The 25,479-nt window shown below is 42.2% G+C and overlaps 2 protein-coding genes across 6 annotated transcripts in view; both read left to right on the top strand.

Moving 5' to 3' along the window:
* Positions 1 to 501: 501 nt before the first annotated feature.
* On the top strand, positions 502 to 5,307 carry CKS2 (CDC28 protein kinase regulatory subunit 2). The gene is made up of 3 exons (XM_088838184.1): positions 502 to 707; positions 3,610 to 3,737; positions 5,060 to 5,307. The coding sequence occupies exons 1-3, from the start codon at positions 649 to 651 to the stop codon at positions 5,110 to 5,112; spliced, it is 240 nt and encodes a 79-aa protein (XP_088694310.1). The 5' UTR covers positions 502 to 648; the 3' UTR covers positions 5,113 to 5,307.
* Positions 5,308 to 6,961: 1,654 nt separating this feature from the next.
* Positions 6,962 to 25,479, top strand: part of SECISBP2 (SECIS binding protein 2) — a 38,701-nt gene continuing 20,183 nt past the window's right edge. For 2 of the 5 annotated variants that reach the window (XM_088838173.1, XM_088838175.1), the window contains exons 1-9: positions 6,962 to 7,104; positions 8,101 to 8,249; positions 13,268 to 13,517; positions 13,730 to 13,853; positions 15,075 to 15,304; positions 18,465 to 18,546; positions 20,122 to 20,327; positions 23,261 to 23,383; positions 24,749 to 24,838. In XM_088838173.1, the coding sequence (XP_088694299.1) occupies positions 7,069 to 7,104; positions 8,101 to 8,249; positions 13,268 to 13,517; positions 13,730 to 13,853; positions 15,075 to 15,304; positions 18,465 to 18,546; positions 20,122 to 20,327; positions 23,261 to 23,383; positions 24,749 to 24,838 (1,290 nt within the window). In that variant the 5' untranslated portion in view covers positions 6,962 to 7,068. Of the gene's footprint in view, positions 7,105 to 8,100; positions 8,250 to 13,267; positions 13,518 to 13,729; positions 13,854 to 15,074; positions 15,305 to 18,464; positions 18,547 to 20,121; positions 20,328 to 23,260; positions 23,384 to 24,748; positions 24,839 to 25,479 lie in introns of those variants that run through there. The other 3 variants (XM_088838176.1, XM_088838174.1, XM_088838177.1) reach the window with 3 other exon arrangements.

Here is a 25,479-nt window from a genome sequence, read left to right as displayed (position 1 = left end):
TTCCCCTCACTCTTCCCCCTTTCCCTCAGTCTTTCCCTCAGTCTAGGGCTGCCGGCCTTCCTCACCTCCCCCATATTGAAGACACGTAGCACCAGCGGCGAAGAGTGCGCCGGCAAACTGACGACACCTCTACAGGCAGCCCCCTCCCACTCCCTGGCCTCGCCAAACCTCGCGATACCGTACCCCTCCCTCAGGTTCGCTGTCCAAACGGCTCAGCGGACCTGGAACCTTCTAAACTCCTGCGCACGCGCTCTAAGGCCCCTAACGTCCCGGTTCCGCCCTTCCCTGGCCATGCTCTTCTCGTTAGGGAGCTCCCCGCCCCCACGCCACGCCAATCATCACTTCTTTCCTGGAACGACCTCGCAACAGGCCTCTGATTGGCTGATCTTGTGCGAACGACACCGAAAGGCGGTGACGATAGGCTGGGAGCCGGTTGCAGCCTTCCGCGCAGGATGCGCGGAAGGTGATTGGTCGACACCGTTACCCAATCAGCGGCGGGCTGTCGGATTCAAACCTGGCTCGTTCGGCATACGGTCGGTTGGTCTCAGTCGAGTCGTTGCCTTCACCTGACGCGGACGTTCCCTCACCTGCTCCCTGTCTTCGCGCCGTGTTGCTCTAGTCAGCTGCTGCCCACCGCCCACCTGCAGGATGGCCCATAAGCAGATCTACTACTCGGACAAGTACTTCGATGAACACTACGAATATCGGTGAGCAGGCCGGACAGCCTACCTCTGCCGCGGCGCGGGGCGAGCCTGAGCTGGAACTCCGGCCAGGGGAGAGAACTTGGGACCCAGAGTCGGGGTCGAAGCGCTTCGGGCTGGGGTTAGGGTCGGGAATCGCTGTTGTGTTGGGTTCGGGCCGCCGGGGTGGGAACGCGCGCCTCTCCTCGTCTGGCGGGCCGGCCCGGCCGGCTTCCGCTCTTTGTTCCTGTCTGTGAGGGGGACGAAGCCGGAACGCAGAAGGGGCCGCTTCTGGTGCAGAGTTGCCGCCTTAAAGGGAAGGGACCGTGGGCCTAAACGGGCCCGGCGTGGCAGAAGCCTGGCGCGGAGAGTCCGGCGCCTGCGTAAAAGCGCAGCTGTTACTAGAACCCGGCCTACCTGGCATTCGGGCAAACGCCCCCACCCCCGCCCCCAGTCACAGCGGGCGAGGGGCGGTCGGAGGGTGATTTTGGTCAGGTAATGTCGCCAGAGAAACACTTCTCTTTTGAAGTTGATGGCACTAAAAATTAGTTTGGGGGGAATCCCCCCGAAACGAGCTTGCTTGGGATTTGAATGTGTAGTGGGTATGGCGACTTTGAGCGGGTGCTGGTGCGTGGTAACCCTCTTGGGTCAATATTGAAGGGGCCTCCTTTTGAGACTAAATTGAGAACTCGAACGGATTTGGGGCATTTTTTCTGTTAGTTTATATCGGCCAAATAATTTTTTGCCTTGAGGCCTTTTTTTTTTTTTTGGCTTCTGCATCATTCTGTGATGGAACTAGAGGGTAGTTCCTAAATGTGTTAGATTAGCAAATTGGATTGTGGGAGGGAAGGAACTCTAACACTTATTAGCATTAACGCTTGCCGGAGACTTAACTAGGGTGTGGCTTCAAACACCAGCTCCGCCCAGTCCTCCAGGGTGGTGACTAGGACGCTGCATCCTGGGAAACTACTAAGGTGTAGGCGGGGCCAAACAGTGACCTCCTTTTCTGTCTGCTATCCTTTCAGATTTCCAAGAAAGCTATTTGAGTTAGCGTAAATTCAGTAACAGTGGGTGGGTCTCCTTTTTTCCCAACCCCTAATATCTTGTAAATCTGTGTTCTCTGGAGAAAAATCGATGATTTCTCTGGGCAGCCTTGCAGATTAGTAATACCTAATTGCATTGGAAAAGTCTTTTTGTTTGAAGTCAGTTGTCTTATTTTTATATACTACACAGTTCTAATCCTGTAATGTGTTGATATAATGTTCAGTTATGTGATGTTGACCAAGAATTCAGCTGGGGATATGCAGTAATGGACAGAATATAACCACAATCTTACTAAAATCTGGATTAATATCTAATCCAGTATTAATTAGTGTTGTTGTTTCTTGACCAAGCCACTTACTTTTATGAAACAGGGCAGTAATCTCCAGAGAAGGGAAATTTAATTGTACCCTGCAACATTATCTTAGTAGCTCCTTTGTTGTTTGTACTGTTATTACCTTCTTTACCTCGTCACCCTTCATGAAAAGCACTTGGTACTGAAGTGTTAACTTTGGGGAACAATTCTCCTTATATGTAGTTAGAAATATATATAGTTTTGAAAGTGTGAAAGTGTTAGTCGTTCAGTCCATGTCCGACTCTGTGACCCCATGGACTGTCGGCCACCAGGCTCCTCTGTTCATGGGATTCTCCAGGCAAGAATACTGGAGTGGTTGCCATTCCATTCTGGAGGGGATCTTCCTGACCCAAAGATCAAACCTGGGTCTTCCACATTGCAGGTAGACTCTTTACCTTCTGAGCCACCAGGGAAGCCCAATATAGAGTTATACCCATGGGGGCGGTGAGGGGAATACATGTAGACTCTCCATCTGAGGTTGAAGCTACTTACAGATTTTTCCCTTGTAATCAAACCTTGATGATGGTTAGCCTATTTCCGTGGTTTACGGAGAACGTAGGGATGTAACTTCCACTTAAACATAAAATATTGCTATATTTTGTAGGGTACATAAGATGAGTACAAAAGCACTGTACATTTCTCGAGACTAATCAACAAGTAGATAGAAATCAGGTAACAGGTTATTTGCAGCTCTTACAATCAGGGACCATTCTCAATTTATAATCACTTCTGTGGCCTTAGTGGAGAAGGAAATGGCAACCGACTCCAGTACTCTTGCCTGGAAAATCCCATGGATGGAGGAACCTGGTAGGCTACAGTCCACAGGGTCGTGAAGAGTCGGACACGACTGGGCGGCTTCACTTTCACTTTTCACTTTCATGCACTGGAGAAGGAAATGGCAACCCACTCCAGTGTTCTTGCCTGGAGAATCCCTGGGACGGGGGAGCCTGGTGGGCTGCCATTAACGGGGTCACATAGAGTCGGACACGACTGAAGTGACTTAGCAGCAGCTGTGGTCTTAGGTGACTTCTCTTGCTCCCTGATCACATCAATCTGCTTCATGACCAACAGGAAGAAGAAAAACAAAAATTGGCATGCTCTTTTCTTTTCAGGATGCTTTCCATAAGTTGCATATTTTCTGCTTTTATTGGTTGATTTAGTCATGTGACCAGAGGTAGCTGCAGGGGAGGCTGGGGTGTATTGGATAACCATGTGTCCCACTTAGTTTTTGAGGTTCTATTCCTGAAGAAGATTGAGACAATTAGCAAGCAGTCTCTATTAGGGAAAAATGTTAATCGTAAATAAAATGCTTTCTACTTTCGGACTACATATTGTAATCTCTAATTTGAATACAGGCCATCAAAAATCAGAATTAAACTACTGAAGTAGTTCTTAAGATTGATGCCAGTGATAACATAACAGGGTTGCTTTTTTAAAAAAAGTGTCCTAAATATGCATGTGTAAAGCGACCATAATTGTAGGAAAGGCATATCCACATAGAGTACTAATATTTGGCTATATTTTTTTTAACAGACATGTCATGTTACCCAGAGAACTTTCCAAACAAGTACCTAAAACCCATCTGATGTCTGAAGAGGAGTGGAGGAGACTTGGTGTCCAACAGAGTCTAGGCTGGGTTCATTACATGATTCATGAACCAGGTAAATTTTGTTGTTTAGAGAAGCATTAATTGACTGAAAATAGTAGTGGTTGTTGAAAATCTGTTAGTAATACTGATGTTTCAATGATATCCCTAAGTAAATGCTAAGCTTGACTATTTTTGAATGACATTTCCTTCCTAGAGAGGGTTCTAATAAACAATAGTTTACAAAGTGAAAATAATGCATTCTTCTATCTGCAAAAATAACCTATGAAGTAAAAAAACAAACATGTTATTCTGTTTTATTTTAAAATGTGTGTCATTGCTAGTAGTATCTTGAAGTGTTTTGCCGTAAATATACTTAGAATTCTGATGTCTATTTGAAAACTAACAATTTAAGATTGTGTGTCTAGAAGTTCTGTGTATAGAAACTGATGCAATTTGAAGTGATTTGAACAGTTTTCTAGATTATTGGTAGACTATTAATAAACTAGACTAAGAAACTGTGGTGTTTTGGGGTTATCAATCTAACTTAAAGGATTTATATTGCTTTGAATAAAATTTGAAGGCATAGAAGCTGAATTAGGTGTGGTGGTTTAGTCACTCAGTTGTGTCTGATTCTTTGCGACCCCATGAACTGTAGTGTGCCAGGCTTCTCTGTTCATGGGATTTCCCAGGCAAGAATACTGGAGTGGGTTGCCATTTCCTTCTCCAGGGAATCTTCCTGACCCAGGACAGGAATTGAACCCAGATCTCCTGCATTTCAGGCGGATCTTTATCAGCTGAGCCATAACTTAATGATATGAAATAGGTAAAGCTAAAGCTATCTCGATTTATACTTTTAAAGAAAAGCATCGGCAGCAAAAACTAAAACTTGTAACTATCTTGGGATCGGAGCATGTAATTATATTAAAAAGGTCTTTCTCCAGATAATACAAAGCAACTGAGGACCTTACCTGTAGGTTCCTACTCAGTCCTCCACCTACTGAAACAAAATCTGCCAGGATGGCCCCTGGGACCTACAGTTTTTGAATGAGGTGTTAACTGTGTTTTCCCACAACAGATAACCTTTTTCTTTACTTTTCATAGGAACTGAGATTCTAAAGATAGAAACCCTTCTTCTCAAACAACTTCTTTACTTTCCTCTTCTCCAGAGTGTGTAAAATTAAGTGGGGGGATATTCTCATTGTTAATGTTGATTTCTTGTTTATTGTTGATAGTAAGTAACTTAAAAGCAAAATTTCAGTAACCTTAATAAGTAACATCAGTTGACTGTCGATTTACTTTATTTTGGTTCAATTGAGAATTCTTTTAATTTTTTGTTGAAGGAATGAAAATTAACCATTAATATAAATATTAATATAAAACATTTTGTTTCCACAGAACCACACATCCTTCTCTTTAGACGGCCTCTTCCAAAAGATCAACAAAAATGAAGCTTATCTGGGGATCATCAATTAATTCTTTCTCAAATTTAATGTATATGTGTATATAAGGTAGTATTCAGTGAATACTTGAAAAATGTACAAATTGTTCATCCATACCTGTGCATGAGCTGTATTCTTCACAGCAACAGAGCTCAGTTAAATGCAACTGCAAGTAGGTTACTGTAAGGTGTTTTAAGATAAAAATTTCTCCTAGTCAGTTTTTTTTTTAATATAAGTGCCTGTTTGACGTTATCTGTTACTTTTGTTAAATAAAGTTTGTATGTTGCATTTATTACTCTTTGAAGTTACTGAGATTTGTTTTTTTAAGGTTAACTTGTGATTGTTGAGGATGTTGGATGATTTGAGTTTTATAGTCCTGAGGAAATAAATTCACTTCAAAGAAATAAAATGTTAAGTGGGTTTAAACCTATCAGCTTGGTGTGATTCAGGGTGTACCATTTAAATTCACTTACGAAGATACTAAGAACCAGGGATAAGTTTAATAGAGCCACGGTAGATTTTATAGCACTGTTGTTTAGTTCCTAGAGAATTGTCTAGAATCTCCAACTGAACAAAAAGAAACCCAACTTAATACTCTGGGTTACTTATTTATGTAAGTACTGCCTTGGGAGAAACCACTTAACCCCATTTCTCTTCTCTATGTGCCAAAGGGGGGTACAGTTTTCTAACATGGTGTGCATTTTGTGTCATATTGCTTTAACTGCTGAGGAAATATTTCAGTTAATGCAAACACAGGCTTTTTTTTATCATCATTGCAAATGCTGAAGAAACCTTTTAGCTAAGCTGCCAAAAGCATAAGACCCCCAGTAGGCTGGTCCTCTGTATGCACCTCTTTGAAAAGGGTAGTGGTTTCAGATAATAAGCACGATAAATATTGAGGGCGGTGTGGTGATGGGCAAGAGCCTAGAACTTAACCCCATCCCCATGGGTCCATTGGCTACAGGTTCTGGGTTAGGCCAACAAAAAGACGTCAGAATTGCTATGTAAACTTGATTGTATTTAGCAGCAGCAGCAGCATACTGCATAATGCTCAATCTCCAGCACTGCTTACTCTCAGATCCCAAGCCTCATTCCACTCTGGAGGTTTGGATGTGTGTTTAATTGACCTGTGGGAGGCGCACAAAACACCAAGAGATGAGCTGGAATTGCCTGCTTGAAATACCTGGTAGTCAACAGAGGAAAGCTACAATTAGCCTCCAGTTTAGGATGTTCAACCTAATTAACCTCAACTGGTCAAACAGCTTCCACTTTTCACCAAGTAAGCAAGAGTTCTAGGATCTGCGCTCCCCCTCCCTCACTCCGTCTCCCAGGCACCACCCTGCATTTCCCATTCTACCTACCACCACCTGCCCTAGGACTGCTTACTTCCACCCTGCTTTTCCATCTCTTCCTCTCCCAACACATTTCCTAGTGGTCAACAGCCCTTTGTTGAACTGAGCAGTTTTGAAATTCTTTTTCGTGGTTACTTCCAAACTGCTCTAGGTTCCTGGAAATGTAAGATGCCAAATCGTGTTGATTTTCTCCCTTTGTTAGGTCCACAAGGTGTGCGGTTTCCTTAAGGTCCCCAACTCCCCACAGACCCTTATTTCGCTCCAGGTGCCCGCCAACCCGTGCACCGACCCCTCGTGCGGGCCTGGGTAACCACATCCCGCGGTTTGTGCGCTATCTTTGCAGAAACAGTCTCATGCTATCTCCAAACTACACGCACGAGGATGCAGCTTCTCCAAGTACTCACCATGCCGGCTACCTCGCGCAGGCGCAGAGCCACCGCCCCACGCATTTCCGACCGGAAGTAAGGCGGGCAGAGGCGCGTTTTTGTGACGCACTTCCTGGCGTCCTCTCCGAAGGTGGAAAGGCGGGGAGGGGGACTGTCGCGTTTCGGTCCAGCCAGCCGACGGGGTGGCTACTGGCCTCCCCGGCCGGACCTCTTCCCAGCCGCCCGCCATGGCATCGGAGGGGCGGCGGGAGCCCGCGGCCGAGGTGAGGATGGCGGCCCTGGGCCTCCCAGAGTGCTGGCCTAGCGCGGATGGGGTGGGAACTGGCTTAGCGTGGGCCGGAGGCTGGTTGGGGATAGGGCGGGGGGTGTCGGGCGGGGCGGCCGCGACCCCCAGCCCAGGGCGCGTCCACACGGCCCTGGGACGAAATGAGGAAGGACTCAGTCGACGGGATATTGACACTAGTCCCGAGGCTGCGGAGTAGCTGCGCGACAGTGGCTCTTACCGCACTCGTGAGCAGGAACCACTTGTTTAAAGCTTGTGAATACGTTTTCTGAAGCGGAAGTCTCTGCTCGACTATTTGAGTAACCTCTAGCAGGAGCCCTGATAATCGCAAAAACCGGCTTTCACACGAATGAAAGAACATGATTATAAGTTGCTGCTGAAAGTAAATTTCTCAGTACATATCTACAAACGGAAAGAAAAATCCAACAAATATTTTATATTCATATTTCAAGGGCTCGTGGCGATACAAAGATTTTCTGGCAAAGCTTACTTTTGGTTTTTAATAAAACAGTCTTATTGGTTCGCTGAGTGAAAAGCAGCTGTTCTAAGTTCTTTTGAGAAATTTAGTAGAACCAATAAAGGCTAAGGAGCAGGTGCGTTTTGAGTGCTACAGTTAAGTTTGATAGTTTGTTATCCTTTAACTCAGCCAAGAGGTAAAATACTGTATTCTACCTTAAAGATAAGGAAATGTCACTTGTAGTTCTAACTCTACAGTTTGGGTTGACTTTTATTCCCACTTTAAATGGTTGTCCTTATTTTCCATTTTTAATATTTGATAGACTGGCTTTTCTAGTGAAAAAGGGTTTGGGAAGAAATTGCTAACAAATTCTTGTCTTTGCTGGGCAGATATATTTGAACTGCAGCACTGGCATTAGCATTTCTGGGACTTTGAGATGGGAGCGACCCTTTTTGTTGTTTTTCCCCCGCTTGGTTGATCTTAGAAAGTTTGTAGCCATAACCCCCTTTTTCTCCTCAGGGCATCAAGTTGTCAGCAGATGTCAAACCGTTTGTTCCCAAATTTGCTGGGCTCAATGTGGGATGGTCAGAGTCTTCAGAAGCGCGGATTTTCCCCAACTGTGCAGCCACCCCGTACTATCCACCTGTCCAGGAACTAGCAGTGCCTGAGTATGTATTCTTCCGAACGTCTTGCCTTAACGTGGGGACCTTGTTGCTTTGCTTTAATGGTAATTAGACTTGAAATACTCTGCAGCTAGCACGTTATGGTTTTCAGAGCAACTGGAGAAGATGCTCCTCATCCAAGAAGGAAATGTACAGCACGACTTAACTGTGTAGCAAACCAAACACTGAGGATTCAGCTCTCCTTTTTTTCCTCCATATTCATTTGATTATTTGGGCCAGAGAAAATATGGAGACTGCATTGCATTTATTAGTGGGGAATGCAAGTCTATTGTGCCTACAGTCTAAAACTGTATCATGTATTTATGGGTGATGAAATGGCAGGAACAAGTGGGTGAGAGCAAATGGGGCAAAGGAAGGCCCAAATAAATAAATAAACATGCTCCTTAGTTTTAGGGTATAGCATTGAAAAACGCTGCTCAGTGATGGAGTGGGGCTAGCAAACAGGGCTGCCTCTTTGTGCAGATAAAGTGTTTGGAAATTGCTGAGGTTTGCTTTTAACTGTTTTGCTTCATAACTGTCCTGTGGAGGTGGATCCTACAAATTTTTGGTTGTAAATTCTTCTAGATTTGAGCTGAAAGAAGGCTTATTTTGTCCTTTAAATGTTGTTTTTCCTCCACAGGATTTATTGTCCAGGTAGTTACAAAATGGTTTCCATTTATTAGCTGAAGTTAGAAAACTGTTAAGTCTTTCACATGATTGTGTGGATTACTTGTAGATTTATTTTTAAGGCATGAATCACCTTTATGCTGATGTGAAAATCCTTATCTTTATGTTCTGTTGTTTTGGGTCAGACTTGTTACCTTTTCCTCCCCCACTAACTGCATGGTGTGCTTGAAAATAGTTTATACTTCATATAAATTCTAGAGCTGTGTTCACAAAAATAAGTTGGAATAAATAAGAAAATCATTGGATTGTCTGGTATATTTAGGAAATAAGAAAAGTTATATTTTTTGACTGAAATTGAAGTCCTGACAGAATGTGCTTGAAGGTCTTTGGTAGGAATGCCAGGTTTTCCATTGTAATTTCTTCCTTTGTAACAGGAAGGTTGACATGCGTCTCAGTTAAGTCATTTCCTACCTTGAGTGAGCTCACATGATAAAATACAAGCTGTATCTCACTCTGGTGATAAAAACTCTTAAGCCATCTGCTGGGTAAAACTCTAGTGACCTAAAATAAAGGTGGAAAACAGTTGTACAGCTAAAGCAGCGTTCTAGCTGTAACATGTTGAGACTAATCAGAGGCTTAGGGATGCTTGATGCTGAATTTTAAAATTATGCTTTTTTAACCCCTTATTCCCTTATAGCTTTTTTTTTTTTTTAATATTTATGACCACTGAAAAGGTTGACTGACAGTATCTGTGTCTGATAAGAAAACGTTTAAGGACAATGGAGTCATGAAACCAAAGAGCAAGCTTAGAAAGAATGAGAGCCTTTAAAGTGGGGATGAAGTGGTGAGAAATTACACAGTGAAGAAGTGATTATCTAGTTTATTCTATTATAAGATAAGAATTGTTTTGCTATAATCAGATTTGTTTAAATGGAAATCTCTTACTGCCTTGAAAAAAGGACTGAAATTCTCTATAACAAACATGTCCTCTTTTCTACTTTTTCCCCTATAGCAGCCTAGTTCTCTGTGTCCTTAAAGGAAGTGAGTGACCATTTGCTGAATGTCCACCTCTAGTTCTTCTAGCAGTGCATGCCAAAGGACTTCATCTATTCATTTGGAGTTCGTTAGCTAAAGGCTACTATATGGAAAAGCACTAGTTCCTAAGTGGGGGAAGGCCTGTCTCGTGAATTATGATGGAAATAGAAGGGAACATACTACCAATCTCCTTCAAGTTTATGTTATAGGCAGGACGAATATCATTAGAAGTATCCTAGTATGTAGAATGGCCATGTTTGGGAAGTACTGAGTATTTACTGATACAATGAACAAATAAAGGTTATGCAAAGTAAGTTCTCTATTGCCAGTCATCCTCCCCACAAAATGATTTTGTTGATTGTCATAGTACGTGCTTTGTGACAAATCCTATTTAACACAGGTGTGAGGAAGTGCGTGTTCTGTTTGGGAATTACTGAATGCATTCATTTCATGCTTGCCAAAATCCATGAGTTTGACAGGGAGATGTGGTGTTATTTCTACACAAGAGAAACTGAGGCTACCAGTGCTTGTCCAGAATTTCTCAATGAGGTAGCCCCAGGACCAGAATTAGCATTCAGTTCTTCTGACCTGAGTTCAGCTGCTCTTGCTCTTGGCATCTTGTAGAATACTGTGAAAATTGTAGCGCCAGTGGCTGCTTTTAGGTTAAAACTCTCATTTTTGAGAATTGGGGCTTCCCTGGTGGCTCAGTGGTAAAGGATCTGCTTGCAATTCAGGACACCTGGATTCAGTCCCTGGGTCTGGAAGATCCCCTGGAGAAGGGAATGGCAACCATTCCAGTATTCTTGCCTGGAAAATCCCGTGGACAGAGAGCGTGGTGGGCTCCGTGGAGTCTCAAGAGTCAGACACGACTGAGCAACTAAGCCCGCACATGCACCATGTGAATTAGTGGTTCTTCACAGTGTGGCTCACGTCAGGCGGGTGGGTGGAGGAGTGACTGGATTCCTGACAGGGCAGAGGGGACCGGATGCAAGATATGTTTGGGAGACAGCAGAAAAGTAAGGTCCCATTGTTGGGGGGAGCCACTAGTCAATTGGCCTACATGGTACAGCTGAAAAGTTAGGTTTTTTGGGTAGGAAATAGAGAACTTTGGGAATGTTTTGGGTGGGATCGTGATAATCACACCTGGTTTCTGGCTCAGCTTTAAAGGAGAGGGCCTTGAAAGTTTTGATTGGTTTGTTGATGGTGGTGGTTTAGTTGCCAAGTCGTGTCCGACTCTTGTGACCCCATGGACTGTAGCCTGCCAGGCTCCTTTCCATGGGATTCTCCAGGCAAGAATACTGGAGTGGGTTGCCATTCCCTTCTCTACTAAACGGGGCTTAGTGGCATCGACCTCACTGGGCTGTGAAGGGGCTCAAGAGAGACAGACTCCTAAAGTTCTTGACACAGGTACCCAGGAAGTTTTCCACACACAGGAAGTTCACTGTGAGCAATGATCAGGAACACTCCTGGGGGCCTGCAGGATTCTGACTGAGTTCAGTTCAGTTCAGTTGCTCAGTCGTGTCCAGCTCTTTGCGACCCCATGAATCACAGCACACCAGGCCTCCCTGTCCCTCACCAACTCCCGGAGTTCACTCAAACCCACGTCCATCGAGTGGGTGATGCCATCCAGCCATCTCATTCTCTGTTGTCCCCTTCTCCTCCTGCCCCTGATCCCTCCCAGCATCAGAGTCTTTTCCAGTGAGTCAACTCTTCGCACGAGGTGGCCAAAGTATTGTAGTTTCAGCTTTAGCATCAGTCCTTCCAATGAACACCCAGGACTGATCTCCTTTAGAATGGACTGGTTAAGCACTGGAAATAGAGAAGAAAATACAGGAAGACCTTCTGCAGGGGAAAAGGGTTCATATGGGTTTTGGTAGGAAACATCCTATCTAGTTCCATTTGAATACATGGAAAGATTTGGGATCGTTTGTGAGAGCATAAGTTGGCAGTGGGGCTGGTTTGGGGATCATATGTTATGTTTTGGATCTATACGTGGTAGATGGGTTTAATGACCTGTAAGTTGGAGATAGAGGCGTAGAGGTGATAAAAGTGCTGGAATTCTAGTATGTTGAAGTGAAGTCCTGAGCAAAATGAGGAGAGGTTCTGGCTCTGAGTGAGTCTGACAAGTGAGATGGGGAGAGTGTCGGGGGGACCACGCCCCGAGGAACCTTTGGAAGACGGGTGAGAGCAAGGAGAGGGCAGAGGCTGTCAAGTCCAGGCTAGTGGAGCTTTTCAAGTGGTGTGATAGAAGTAGATAGCATGTAGTAGAGGTTAATGAGATTAGAAGGAGGTCGTGGGAGACTTGGCAGGTGTCAGTGTGTTACAGGGTTTAGCCTGTTGATAGTGACTCCTTTCCTTCTTCATTGCAGACTCTTACTTGTAGCAGAGTAGAAATACAAATTCTAGTAGTTGGTGCCTAGTTTGTATCTCCTAACTTTTGAACAATTGGAAGATCTTATGGGGTGTCTTATCCTTAGCTTTGACTCTTCCTGCCTTTCAGTGGACCCTACACTTCAGGATTTCACTGATTTGCTACAAATAATTCAAAGCCCTGGAAAGTCATGGAAACACCTGCTGGTGCTTATTTGTGGGAATGAGAATACTGTGATTTGTATTAAGTTAGTTTCTTAGCATTTATCATTGTATCAACCTTCATTGCAAAATGGTTGAAACCTCTGGCCTTACACTAAATTTGCTTAAAAAAAAAATCAGTATTAAATTATAGTTCGCTCTAGCCTTGCGACTTGAGCAAGCTGAGGCAGTGAAAGTGTTCACAGACAGTTCCATCTTACTAGCAGGACATGTAGTTACTGGACCACGTTGTGCATAGTGTTCCCAGCTCCCTGAGTCAGTAGAGCACAGGATGTGGCAGGGGGCTTGGAACAGGAAAGGGGCTGGGCAGGCTGTCTGCGGGCACCCAGAGGTCTCAGGGAGCAGGCCCTGGAGGTTGTCAGGGTGGAATTTGGATGAGCAGTGGGTGCTCTGTGAAAGCCCCCTCTGCCGAGAGAGTGGTCTAGATGGCTTAAATTTTGGTCAGGGTTGCCAAGTGAGGCATTTCCGAATATTTGACAGCATGAGAGTGGAAAGCTGCTGGAGCATCCTTGGGCTTTTCTAATATTCCTTATAATAGGGTCCTGTTATGGAGGTTCCAGCTGCGTAATGAAAAAAATGAAACTAGGTCAGCATCTTTCTTAGCAGGTTAAGAAGAAGTGCTCAGAGGTTTTATTTGGTTTTTAATTAGAGGTATTTCAGGGCTAGAATGAATGACCTCAAAAATAGTATGTTTAAATTTTATTATAAAATATTAAGCTTCTTGGTTTGTGGTATGAAATCTGCAACTAAAATTTACCCTTTTTATTTAGACAGAAACTCTATACTGACGATATGGCTTTTGGAGCTTCCGCTTTTCCATCTCAGTATTTCTCTGCTGAGATCCCTCTTCATCCATATGCCTACTCTCCCTACACCCTGCAGTCACCACAAAATGTTTGCCCAGTGCCTGGCTCCCCATATGATGACAACCTACCCAGTTGTTTTGGAGGTTTTCAAACAGTGAAGCCACGAAGTGAGCACACGTGCCCTCTCCCACAGGACACAAAAGCTGTGTTTAAGGTCTGTAAATGTCTTGGTGTTGTTGGCCACTTTAGCATTTAAAACATAAAGAACAGGCCAGTTCTTGCATGTTATTTAAGATATTTAAAATTTGATATGGTCTAACCTTTTTAAAAAATGATTGAGTTGTGAGTAATTATGAATTTGCAAATTCAGCCCTTTTTTATAGTGATTGTGTTCTTAAAAATGTTATTTTTTAATGTTTCCTGCAGAAGAAAACCTATGATGAACAAAAGTTTGGCAGTAAGAAGACTGATGGACCTATATCATCTGATTTAAAATCAGTCAAAGGTTCACCTCGTGTGTCCATTCATGCTGAGAATAGTTTGAAATCAGGTAAAAATAACATGCTCTGTATATTATATTATTCTACTCTGTCTACTCCCTCTCTCTTCTTTAAACTGTTTCTGTGGGCTTATTCATCATGAAAAACTTTGAGGCCATCAAGTTTCCTATGGGATCCTGGAGTTTATCCAAAGATGTTATTACATTGTCTTATGAAAGAACTTCTGTAAAATCACATAGCAAGTAGGTGACAATCACCCACCTCAAAACACTTGTTAAATAGTGAATTACAGCCATATCCTTGTACTGTATTTGATCATGTTGATCCCTAAAATAGCTTCTCTGGTTTTCTGTTGGAACACTTTTTGGTAGGGGAGAGAGTTGACTGCAGTTTAAATCCCATCCTGAACAATACCAAACCCAGGGCAGTATGGTTATTCAAAGGACATGTCTGTTCTGGGCTTCAGGACTGCTGTTCCAGTCTCTGGTTGAAAGTTAGTGATATACATGATACCTTGGCTTTTTTTCCTGTAAGTTATTTACTATTGCACGTTGATCACAGCCTTCATCTATTTATGTAATAACTTAAAAACTCTGCAATATTGTACTTACTGGCAATGGTTTGTCATTTTATTTACATGTGTAATTTACTGTTATTTGATACATAACATTTTCTTTTTGTGTTGATGTCATTTATAAACCTTCTGGTACATGGTAATATGAAAGAGTTGAACAGTTAACTGGAATAACTCTAGCCTTATAATTAAACAATTTTTAAAATGCTGGGGCTTTATGGCATTGTAACCTGCGGCATCATTTGTTTGCATTTGAAGGAGAAAGGTGGGAGAGAGGTTATAAGTTTAATTCTGTTCATACTTGTTTTCCTCTAGTTCGTTCCAGCAAACTAAAATATGGAAAATTTATTATTTAAAGGAAATTCGCAAGAGTCCCCTTAATCTCACAAAACTCTAAAGTGTGTTTTGAGAATAATTGAAATGCCCAGCTGCACAATCAGGTTAAGGTAACTATTTCATCCAGTTGAGAATTACTCCTAAGACTTGCAGCATGTTGCTTTTTTCTGCTTGGTGACCCCCATGGTCATTTATGTTTCCCACTGTTTCAGAGGTTAACATCGCTACCAAAAATTAGGCTGTCTGGACAATAATATGTTGTTGCATCAGTAGCAATAGACTTTCTACACTGCAACTGAAGTGTGAGTACAGGTCATCAAACAACCTCTAAATTTTTACCCTTTTAATTCTGTAAATGCAGATGGTTATTATAAACGAACAGACAGGAAATCCAGAATCATTGAAAAGAGTGGATCTGCCTCCAAACCTGAGTTTGGATTTACCAGGTTGGATTTTCCTGAACTGCAGAGTCCAGAGAACAATGAGATACCAGAGATACAAAAGCAGCACAAGTGGGGGCCTTTGCGCTCCACCTCTACTGACATTTCTCTTCTCAGAGAAGTGGGGGCAGCCTCTGCAGTATTATCAGAGGTGAGTGCAGCTTCCTGCTCTTTGTTCCCTTCTTTCTTCTTTTCTCCTTAGTGATGGACAGTTAGCAAGGACGTCACCTGAAACCCTACGTACACTTCACGTTGTGGGGTGGCAGGGGCCTCTTAAGTGAGCTTAGGTGACTTTCTCTGTTGTTGGAGCTGTTTAGGGTCAGGCTGTAACACCTGGTGTTGCTCTTTCCAGAGAATCACTTAGCAAGTGTCTTCATGTCTGGTGCCTAGAAAGCATTGCCATGCCTCAGGAGGAGAAGATTCTAGTGTTGGTTCAACTAAATTCTGTAGCCCATTGTGAAAATGTTATTTCTGCGGTTGCATTCTGATAACACTGTTTTCAGTACAGAGAAAAGTATTTTTTTAAATCAAATAGTAATGTTAGAACTGCACAGTGTAACTTCTGATTTTCCCAGGCAGTTTATCTGCACCTCTGTCCTGTCAATGATACAGAAAATCTCACTGCAGTAAGTGTTAAATTGCACTGTATTCAGTATTTGATCTCAAGTTTTAGTCCATCAGATTGAAGCATTTTCCCCTCAGACAGATTTTGGGACTTCCAGGAAAAAATTTTGCTGGGCTATAGTTGCTAAAATGGCTTCTGACAAATTGAGGCCCATCCCTGTGTAGAGGCAAGGAGAAAGAAGAAACAATGAGGAAAACAGAACTTACCAGTTCATATACCTTTTGAATGGAGAAAGAATTTACATTTCCTGTCCTAGTGCTTCTTTTGGGTGCCTGGATACGGAATCCTCTGAAGACTTGGTGGTAGTGGCTTATATGATGTGCTGAAAATAAATCATTACCAACATGTTGACCCTTAGGCTGTCACACCTGGGTGTTTTCCTTTTACATGGTGGTGGTAAGTAAGGCTGATTGACTGATACAGAAAAATCACAGTTTCATTTAGCAGTTGTGTGACTGTTTTCTGGGCCCTGGCTGGGTGTATGGAATAGCTGAGTAGTTGAGGGGCTCCATGCCTTCATCGTGGGTGGTCCGTGGATAATTCCAAGCCTGTGAGCTCTCAGAAAAGTAGTACAGGGAACATAGGGTCCAGGGTGGGCAGGGACGTGACTGACACTGCATGTCACGCTCACTGGTTGTGTGTGAGTACTGCATGTGTGGACAAGTAGGACTCCTCATGCTACGTGGGGAGACTTACACACTCAGGGTCTTATATATTCACACTCTCGAATTATATGTGGAGTTGCTTTGTTTTGTTTTTCCTCAACTTTCCCATATAAAGAAACTTTCCTCCTGGTGTCAGTAACATGACACCAGAAAAATATTAAGAAAAAACAAACTGTCTAAAGTTGTACAACCAAGAGCAAACCATGTTTGGCACTTAGTCTTTTTTTAATATTACATTGTGGGAATTGAGGGGCATTCCCTTCAATTAAGAATACATATGTACAAGTTTGTGTTTGAATTTTTTAAAACTTTTATGGTAGTCTTCCCATATCATTAAATAGTTTTTGGACATATAACTTGCATTGAATCTTTGATATTGATACATGTAATTTACTTAATCATCCTTGAATAGGTAAGGCATTTCTAGTGTTTCATTGACTTTGGTGAGCGTAAAAGTTATGTTTACTCAAAGAACAAGCTGCATTTTAATCATTTATTTTCTCATTTGATGGATTTATTTTTTTACTTGGTTGCTTAACATGTTTATATACTATGTCTATCTGGAATCCCCTAGAGAACACATCTGCCCACAGATAGGGCCGGAAGAGAATTTGTGTCTCAGAGTGTAGCCACTTCCACAGAGCTATGCTGATGCCACATCCCCTCCTCCAGAACTAGCCCAGTGTTTTGGAAGCTGAGAAAAGTGCCAATAGAAGGGAGAATGGCATCTTTCTCTTTGCCCCACTCTGTACCTCCCCATTCCTTTGGGAATGCTTCATTTGAAAGTAAAAATACTTCCCTAGTGGCCTTTGTCTTGCATTTATTTGAGGTAACATGCTGAAATTATCGAGATCCTATTCATAGGTGGGGCCTTAGGCCCCCAGCAGATTGAAGCAAACAGCTCCACACTCCCTCGAAGGGGAAAGTGCTCTAGGCGACACCTCCTGCAAGGTTTGTATGCTGTGTCAGGCAGTGATTTGGAATTTGCAGGTTAGCAAGTGACACCTGCCAACCCAGGAACCCACGCTTGCTCTCTGGAGGGAAGTGGTGGGTACTTGCCTGGGGAAGCCCTGGGGCAGGAGGGCCCAGGGCGATGTAGGCATTTCCAGGCTCTTAGTGAGCTCTGCCGTGGGGCCAGGAATCAGCGCATGTCCCTTGGAGGATTTTGCTGTATTTTTGTTTTTAATGAAAACGGTGGCTTTCTGTCCTAGTTATGGAGCATGTTCTTTCCATGGTTCTGAAGCAGCTCTTAGGTTGCCAGGTTTATACTCTCTAGGTAGAGAAGTGGCACAAGGCATATTCAGCAGTCAGCAGTTTTAGCTGCTGCACAATTTTTTTTTTTTAACTAAGCTTAGATGAAATGGTAAAATGGGTAAATTTTTGAAGCATAGGAACTTCAGAATTTATTTTAAAGCCACTTAGTTTGAGTTTATTGGCTTCCTTTCACCTTGGGTGCTGCTGGTCACTTTAAGGTCTCTTAATGTGCTGTCTTGTCCCCGAGTGTCATTCGATTCCTCTTGTTCCATGAATGATGCAGCTTTCTGCCTATAAAAGGAAGTACACATTAGAAGACTTGCATTTGTTTTTGTGGACATTTTCAGGAATTTTTTTTTTGAGCTTTGATGTGGGAGTGTGATTAAAAACAGCTTTTCCTTTCACAGCAGGCACTTTGGCTTTTAAGAATCTTTGCTGACTTGGAAATTACTAAATTAATGTGGTACTGTGTGTGGTGTGATCCCATTATTGAGATCCATTTTAAATGGTACACAGATGTTTATATCCAAAGCGACGAAACACTAAGATGCTAGTAGCTAAGCGGTAGATGGGTGGTTTTTCCTCTGGGAAATGAGATTTGGCAAAAGAAAATAATTTAACTTTGCACATTATGTACTTACATGTTTGGAATTTTTAATTAGCTTATATTTTGCGGATTTTAAGGATGGTGAAGGAGGCTATGTGTTTTAAAAATAACGATTATTTTTAGTTTGAACTAGTAAGAAAACAACTGGTTTGCTTTTTAGGGTGAAATAGTGGTGAAAAATAATAATCGGACTGAGTCTGTAACCGATAATGCTGTTACCAATCCCTCTTCATGTACAAGAGGTAAGAGTGGCTACCAAATTCTCTTGTAGAAAATCAGCTGTCTATTTTCTTAGTTTATTTTCAGGCTAGTGCTGTTGAAATGTTTCTGTTTTAAAGCCTTCTTTAAGGCAGTTGATGGGTTGTTGATAAACTGTCATCGTTGTTAGAAGATTGAAGTAAGTTGGTAAGATCCCACTACCTTGCACAAGGAATGTAAACTACATACAAGTAAGGAATTCTCAATGAAATGTTCGTGGGGCTAAGGGAGACATTTTATGAACTCAGGAATGACCACTTTCTTAAGCATTTCCTATGCCAGTGGTTCTCACAGTTTTTGGTCTCAGGACCCCTTAATACCCTTTGAAACCCTGAAGAGTGTCTATTTATTTGGATAATTGTCAATGTTTGTAATATCTGAGGGTTAAAACTGAGAAATACTAAAATACTTATTAATTTACTTAAAAGTATCAATAAACTTATTACAGGTTAACATAGCACGTATTAATTTAAAAAGGTAGCCATTTCCCAAAATTAAAGTCAGGAGAGGAGAGCAGCCTTTCATTTTAGCAGCTCTTTAACACCCAGCTCAGGAGGTCTTCTTCGGCATTCAGCTGTCTCAGTGTTCTCTGTCACACTGTCTTAAACCCCACTGTACTATACATCTCTGAGCAAGAGAGTAGGGAAAGCAGATGACACATTCCTGTTATCAGGAAAACAGTTGTGACTGTGGTCCCCTGAAAGGGTCCTGGGAGTCTCAGAACTTTGAGAACTGCTGGTCTGTCCTAGCCTGGTGCAGAAGTGAGGATGAGTTCAGTAGATTCTGCTTTTGAAGTTTTTGTGGGTAACTTGTCCCACAAAAGAAAAAGATCTTTTTACACAATTATTCTTGATTTATGCACAACTCTATTTCCTATGGTGTTAGCATGTGTGGTACATATATGATTGAATACAAGATCCTCAATTCAGTACCTGCTGTGAAGATGTGTAGCTCTGTGGTGACAAGAACAGTCTGTTTTCCCACTGTGGGGTGGCCACAGGCTGCTGACATGACCTGCCTGTGTCCTGATGGTTGTCCTTTTGTTTTGTCTGTGTATAGAGTTTCATGGGCACCTAAGGAGTTATGTTGCTGTACTTATGCCTGTGTCCTAAAAAGAAATAAATTACTTGGTTTATTTGTAATTACAAGTTACTTTGGTAGCTGAAGTCTAGTGATCTTTGACTTCTGATGTTTAAAAGTACACATCAAGATTAGTAGGGCCACAGTTTGATCTTCAGCTCATTATTTCTGTGTGTTTGCCATGTGGATGTATTGTGGATTATTATTTTTTAATGGAAACTATTATTTGTTTATTGCCCGCACCCCCAAGTTAAAAAGAGCAGATCCTAGGATAGTCAGTCCCCCTTTCAAGTTAATTCAGCCTGCATGTTCCAAGAAGAAAAGCAGATTTAGTGGAAACTAGTTTCCTAGAGTGTTCTGGTCAGTACCTTAATTTAACTGTGCTCTTGAGTACTTCGCCTAATGCATGCTTGGAATTTCTAAGGAATTTTTCTTTTTACTGTTGGGATTGTTCAACAATTTTGGTTATCTTTGAGCAGAATTATCTTGGACACCAATGGGTTATGTTGTTCGGCAGACATTATCTACAGAACTGTCACCAGCCCCTAAAAATGTTACTTCCATGATAAACCTAAAGATGGTTGCTTCACCAGCAGATCCTAAAAATGATAGTATGTCGTCTTCTGAAGTTTTATCTTTGGAGCCTTCCTACAAAGAGAAACACGTTGTCCGTCTTACAGAAAAGGTATGCGTCACACTTTGTCATGTTGCTCTCCTGTGCCACGGGATAGTCTTTCTCTCTTAAAGCCTCATTGAAGGCGTTTCACTCGGTACTGTAGGCTCTAGTCTGAGTTGGTTGTACTTGAGGTCTTATTCTTTTTTCAAGAGGGACACAGGTATTTGAAGGGCACAGGTGATCCCTTTTAAACATGAGTGAGGATGTGTGTTTTAGACCTGTGGTCTTAAAATGTCAGTGACTATTTTAAATTCTTTAAAAGAGAGATGCTGGAAGAAACTTATGCCCTGGTATTAGAATACTGCAGTCTTTCGTCTGTTGAATTTACATTGCTACAAGTACTGATAGCAAAATAATTGTATGCCCCATTTTGCAATTATCTAGTATGCTAATTGAGTCTTGGTTATTCGCAGCTTACTTACTGTAAGATAGCATTTCAGAATTCATTTTTTCCTTTCACTTCTAATAATTTTAAGCTGTTATTTTCAATGTCTAGATTTGTTTCTTGAAGAGTGTTTTGCAGGGGAGGCTAGATTTTGTTCTTGATTTTCTTTCTATATTGATATATTATTTTAGATTGAAATATGGGGTAATATTTGTTTTGTACTGGTTTCCTATCATTTTGAGTGTTGGGATACTTTTCAGTATCCAAAATGTCTTAGACCATCCCACAGAAAAAAGAACTGTGTGTTTATACTTGGTTGATTGAGGGAATCTGCGCTGGTGATGACTAACGGTGAGGTTAGACCCGTGTGCCTGTTCCCTGCAGCTTCGTGCGCACACTTAAGGAGCACAGGAGGCGGTGGTGAGACCCCCTCCAGGTAGACGCAGAGACTGGCAAGCTCCGAGGCCTGGTCGACACCTGGGAGCAGGTTGCACAACAGGCCACCACGTTACCGTCTAAACCAGCATTTAACACTCTAAGAGTTAACAGATTTTATTATCTTAGCATCTTTAACAAAATTTTTTTTAATTTACTTTTTTTTATTTTTTGAAAATATGGAAACACATTACAAGAGACTAGGAAAATACAGAACAAAGTTACATATAGTTCCCACTATATATTACAATTGTTTGTTTTAAGTGGATAAATTTAAGATTTTTAGTTGGAGTTTCAGTATCAAATTCTCAGAAATTAATGAATGTACAGAGAAATAAGAGAGTATGTTGCTGCTGCTGCTAAGTCACTTCAGTCGTGTCCGACTCTATGTGACCCCATAGATGGAAGCCCACCAGGCTCCCCTGTCCCTGGGATTCTCCAGGCAAGAACACTGGAATGGGTTGCCATTTCCCTCTCCAATGTGTGAAAGTGAAAAGTGAAAGTGAAGTCCCTCAGTCGTGTCCGATCCTTAGCGACCCCACGGACTGCAGGCTACCAGGCTCCTCCATCCATGGGATTTTCTAGACAAGAGTACTGGAGTGGCTTGCCATTGCCTTCTCCGAAGAGAGTATGCTAGACCTGAATAAGAATTATTTTTTAATTAAAGGTGTAAGAGAAGTTTATTGTTAAGAAGTTCCAAAATAAAGATTAGAAAATGAAGATCTCTGGTAATCTTATGACCCAGCTCACTTTGCACTGTGGTCATAGTGTTTTGGTTGTTTTTTCCCCTTCCCTCTAAAACTTTCTGTGTTGTGACTTTTGATTACTGAAAAAGCACACGTACTGTTACAAAGATCTAATTATGGGAAAGGTCCTTGTCCTATAGCCCTTTGGCCCCCACCCCTCCAAGAGCCTTCGTTCACAGCCTGCTGTCTGTTCCACCTTTGGTTGTGTTGTGCTCGGTCTCTCAGTCGCGTCTGATTCTGCACGACTCCACGGACTGTAGCCCACAATGCTCCTCTGTCCGTGGGATTTTCCCAACAAGAATACTGGAGTGGGTAGCCATTTCCTCCTCTGGGGAATCTTCCTGATCCGGGGATTGAACCTACATCTCCTGCAATGCATGCAGATTCTTTACTGCTGAGTCACCTGGGCAACCCTCTGTTCTACCTTAGGGCTCCTGAAAGCATAAATAAAGAAGTTTATTTATTTTTTTTCAAGAACAGAAATGGGATAATTCTATACATATTACATATGAAAGTTTCCTTTTTCACTTAACAGGGTACCATGGATGGCCCCTCCAAGTTAGTAGATAAATATTCTTTTTAATAGCCATTGAGACTTTTTACCTCTGAAGGGTGAGGTCTCACTGGGGCAAAACAGGGTCTCAGACATTAAAAATGTCCGTCCTCTTAGAGCCACCATTCTGATGGAGAGAGACTACCCGTCTGCAGACCAAGACAGTTTTTCAGATGGGGATTAGTGCTCCAAAGAGGATGGAGAGTGAGAGGTTAGATAGAGGTGGTGTGACTCTTGACCTTAAATGAGGAAGTAAATGGTAGTTTAGATCCAGCTACGTGAGTGTTAAGTGCAAAGGTCCCGAAGCTAAAGCATACTTGATCTGACTGAGGAAAGGCCAGGGGGCTGAATGGAGAGCGAAGGTGGTGAGGTCAAATTCTGCAGGTCTGGGATAAGCCCAGACAGAGATCTGATTCACAGGCTACATTGGTGATCCTGAGGTCCAGTCAGGTTTAGGAGCCACTGGGCTGTGGTGGCAGAAGTGGCACACCTGGACTTAGGAGAGGACTTCAGGTTGACATCAGTAAAATCATTATCGTGACCTCCTCAAGCTGAAAACTTATGTCCAAATCCACCTGTTTCAAAGCAGTTGGATGTGGCATCTGCTTTAATGGATTTTTTCCTTCAGAATTATTCTACCAAATGCTAGCTCTTTGGAAAATAGGGAGTAAGTCTGAGTAAAATTGCCATGTGGTTGTACAACTAGCTATCTTAATTTTTTTCTGATGCATGGAATTAAAATGTTTATTAAATGCTCTAAAAACCATAATTTTTGCTTTTTTTGTTTTGTTTTGTTTTTGTTCTGTTGTTGTTGTTGTTCTAGTCCAAAGCATCACAAGGTGGCAATCCTGAGCAAAATGAAGCCTCAAGAAAGAATAAGAAAAAGAAAGAAAAGTCTAAATCAAAATATGAAGTCCTGACAGTTCAAGAGCCACCAAGGATTGAAGTACATTTATATTTATTACTCACCTTGTATGAGATAATAAATGGGTCTTCCTTAATAGAAACACAGGTTCATACTGGTTGCCCAAGTAAAAAGTCTCTAACATTTTTTAAAAATAATTGTTTTCCTAGTGCTAAAGAAAATAGTTGTCACCCACTTTCTTCACTTCTTCAGTTTGGTGTCTCCAGCATAGTGCCCATCTCATAGCAGGCACTCAGTAAATATCTGAAAAGAATGATTGAATGATCTAGAGACAAAACTGCTTGTATTGAAATTTAGTAGTGTATATGCCATACTACTAATATATACCATCCCCTCAGTGTCTTCTGACCTGTTTTTCCTTTGCTTTGGCATGCTTACTTCTGCAGGGCCTCCTTTTCTATCTAGATGTCTTGCTATAATGTGCTCTACTATAGAGAGAAACTTATAGTACCATAAATCTGTTGTGGGCCCTGGTCAAGAAGAGAATATCACGAGCTTCCAAAAGTGTGCTTTAAATTGTTGTCCTGTAATACTCCAAGACTTCCAGTGAGGCCTGGCGTGCTGTAATTCATGGGGTCGCAGAGAGTCGGACACAACTGAACGACTGAACTGAACTGAATACTCCAAGAATGTCCTTGTTCTCCACGGAGCCACCCTGGATTCTGATTATGTTTCTCCTGGGTCGGGAATTACCAGACTCAGCAGCCTGGTGCTGACAGGAAGGGTCTCAGCAGTGCTCTCCAGGCCACCAACTTAGGGTCAAGCCCGAGGTGTTCCCACGAACTTGAGGGGCTCCCAGGGCTTTTGAAACATTCCCTTGAGAATAATGGTATTGCCTGTTTGAAAACCTGTGACTGCATTAGAGCATTATTGTTTGGGCCAACAGATAATTCATGTTTCCGCCCCTCACTTTTCACATAATTTCTCCAGGGTGCCTAAAATATTGACAAAAGTACATATGATTTAAACATTGTTTAGAGACTTGTTTCTTTTTTCTAGCCTAGGATCAGCACACAGGACAGAATGCTTAAATCTCCTGTGTCCAATTTGATGGTTTCCCTAAAGAAAACATAGTTGAAGGATGGTGCTTTTGAATACTCTTGTGTCAGGATGGTTAGAGGCAGTTCGTAGACTGCTTGGTGAACCCATCCTTGAGGCCCCGCACTCTCTGGGGGCAGGGGCATTCAAACTGCAGTGTCTAAGTTTGTTCTAAAAGTGAAATAAAGCCAAAGTAGTTACATTAGTTTTTTTTTTTTTAAATAATATCTTTGAGCAATTCTATAGGAGATGTTTATGGAAAGAAAATACGAACAAAGGAAAGATTGTAGTTGGGCTTATTTGATTCTTGTGATGTGTGAAGAGCTAAAGGGTATGTGGTTTACTTAGGATGCCGAGGAATTTCCCAATCTGGCAGTTGCATCTGAAAGAAGAGACAGAGTAGAGTCACCGAAATTTCAGTCTAAACAGCAGCCACAGGTAATTTTCAGTTTGAAACCACAATTGCTTTAGGCTTAACTTTTCTTGCTAAACTAAAACTCTCAAGAAAGCCTCCTTTCCAGACTTCATCCTTTATGAGCACAGGTGGTTTTGTTTTGGTTCATTTCTTCGTTGGGGAACTATAACCAGTATGGCCCTTAAGCCAGAACCGCTTTGTCACTTTTGAAATTTGGTAACTGCTGCTGCTGTATCAGAAAGGAAGGGAACACATACAGCTTGTCTAAGTTTGATTTAAAGAAAAAATATTGACTTAGTGTATTCAGGAAATAGAAGAATCCTTTTGTGAGGCAGTTATGTCCGACAGAAGCATTGTCAAGTAGTTAGGATCAGAGAAAGAGATGAATTTCCTTGTACCTCAGCCCCACTGTGGACTCAGGAGTGAGTTTGTAGTTCATAATCTAGATGGGAACTTGCGTACTTTGGGCATTTTCATTGTCCTTTTTTGCCTTTCAAAGTGGGGTGATTATTTTCTCATTTATGAAGAGTAAGATCCTTAACCCTGTAACTTTGCATTCCTGTGTTGTAATCTGGCCATCTTCCATCCCTGCAGAGGTCTCTGTAGGTGCCGGTGCTGTGCCTAGCATTCCCCTCTTGCTGTGAGCCCTCACCCAGTGTGACTT

Source organism: Moschus berezovskii, chromosome 7 (assembly GCF_049115385.1).
Source record: "Moschus berezovskii isolate FMDL1 chromosome 7, NW_MosBer_1.0, whole genome shotgun sequence".
Taxonomy (NCBI): domain Eukaryota; kingdom Metazoa; phylum Chordata; class Mammalia; order Artiodactyla; family Moschidae; genus Moschus; species Moschus berezovskii.
Note: the sequence above shows the minus strand (reverse complement) of the source record. Positions and strands in the feature narration are given on the sequence as shown.

Bases quoted from the DNA above. Each gene is read 5' to 3' on its own strand.
- CKS2 (XM_088838184.1), top strand. From the start codon at position 649: ATGGCCCATAAGCAGATCTACTACTCGGACAAGTACTTCGATGAACAC. The intron at 708-3,609 runs GTGAGCAGGCCG...TTTTTTTAACAG, and splicing joins GATGAACACTACGAATATCG to ACATGTCATGTTACCCAGAG. The intron at 3,738-5,059 runs GTAAATTTTGTT...TTGTTTCCACAG, and splicing joins TTACATGATTCATGAACCAG to AACCACACATCCTTCTCTTT.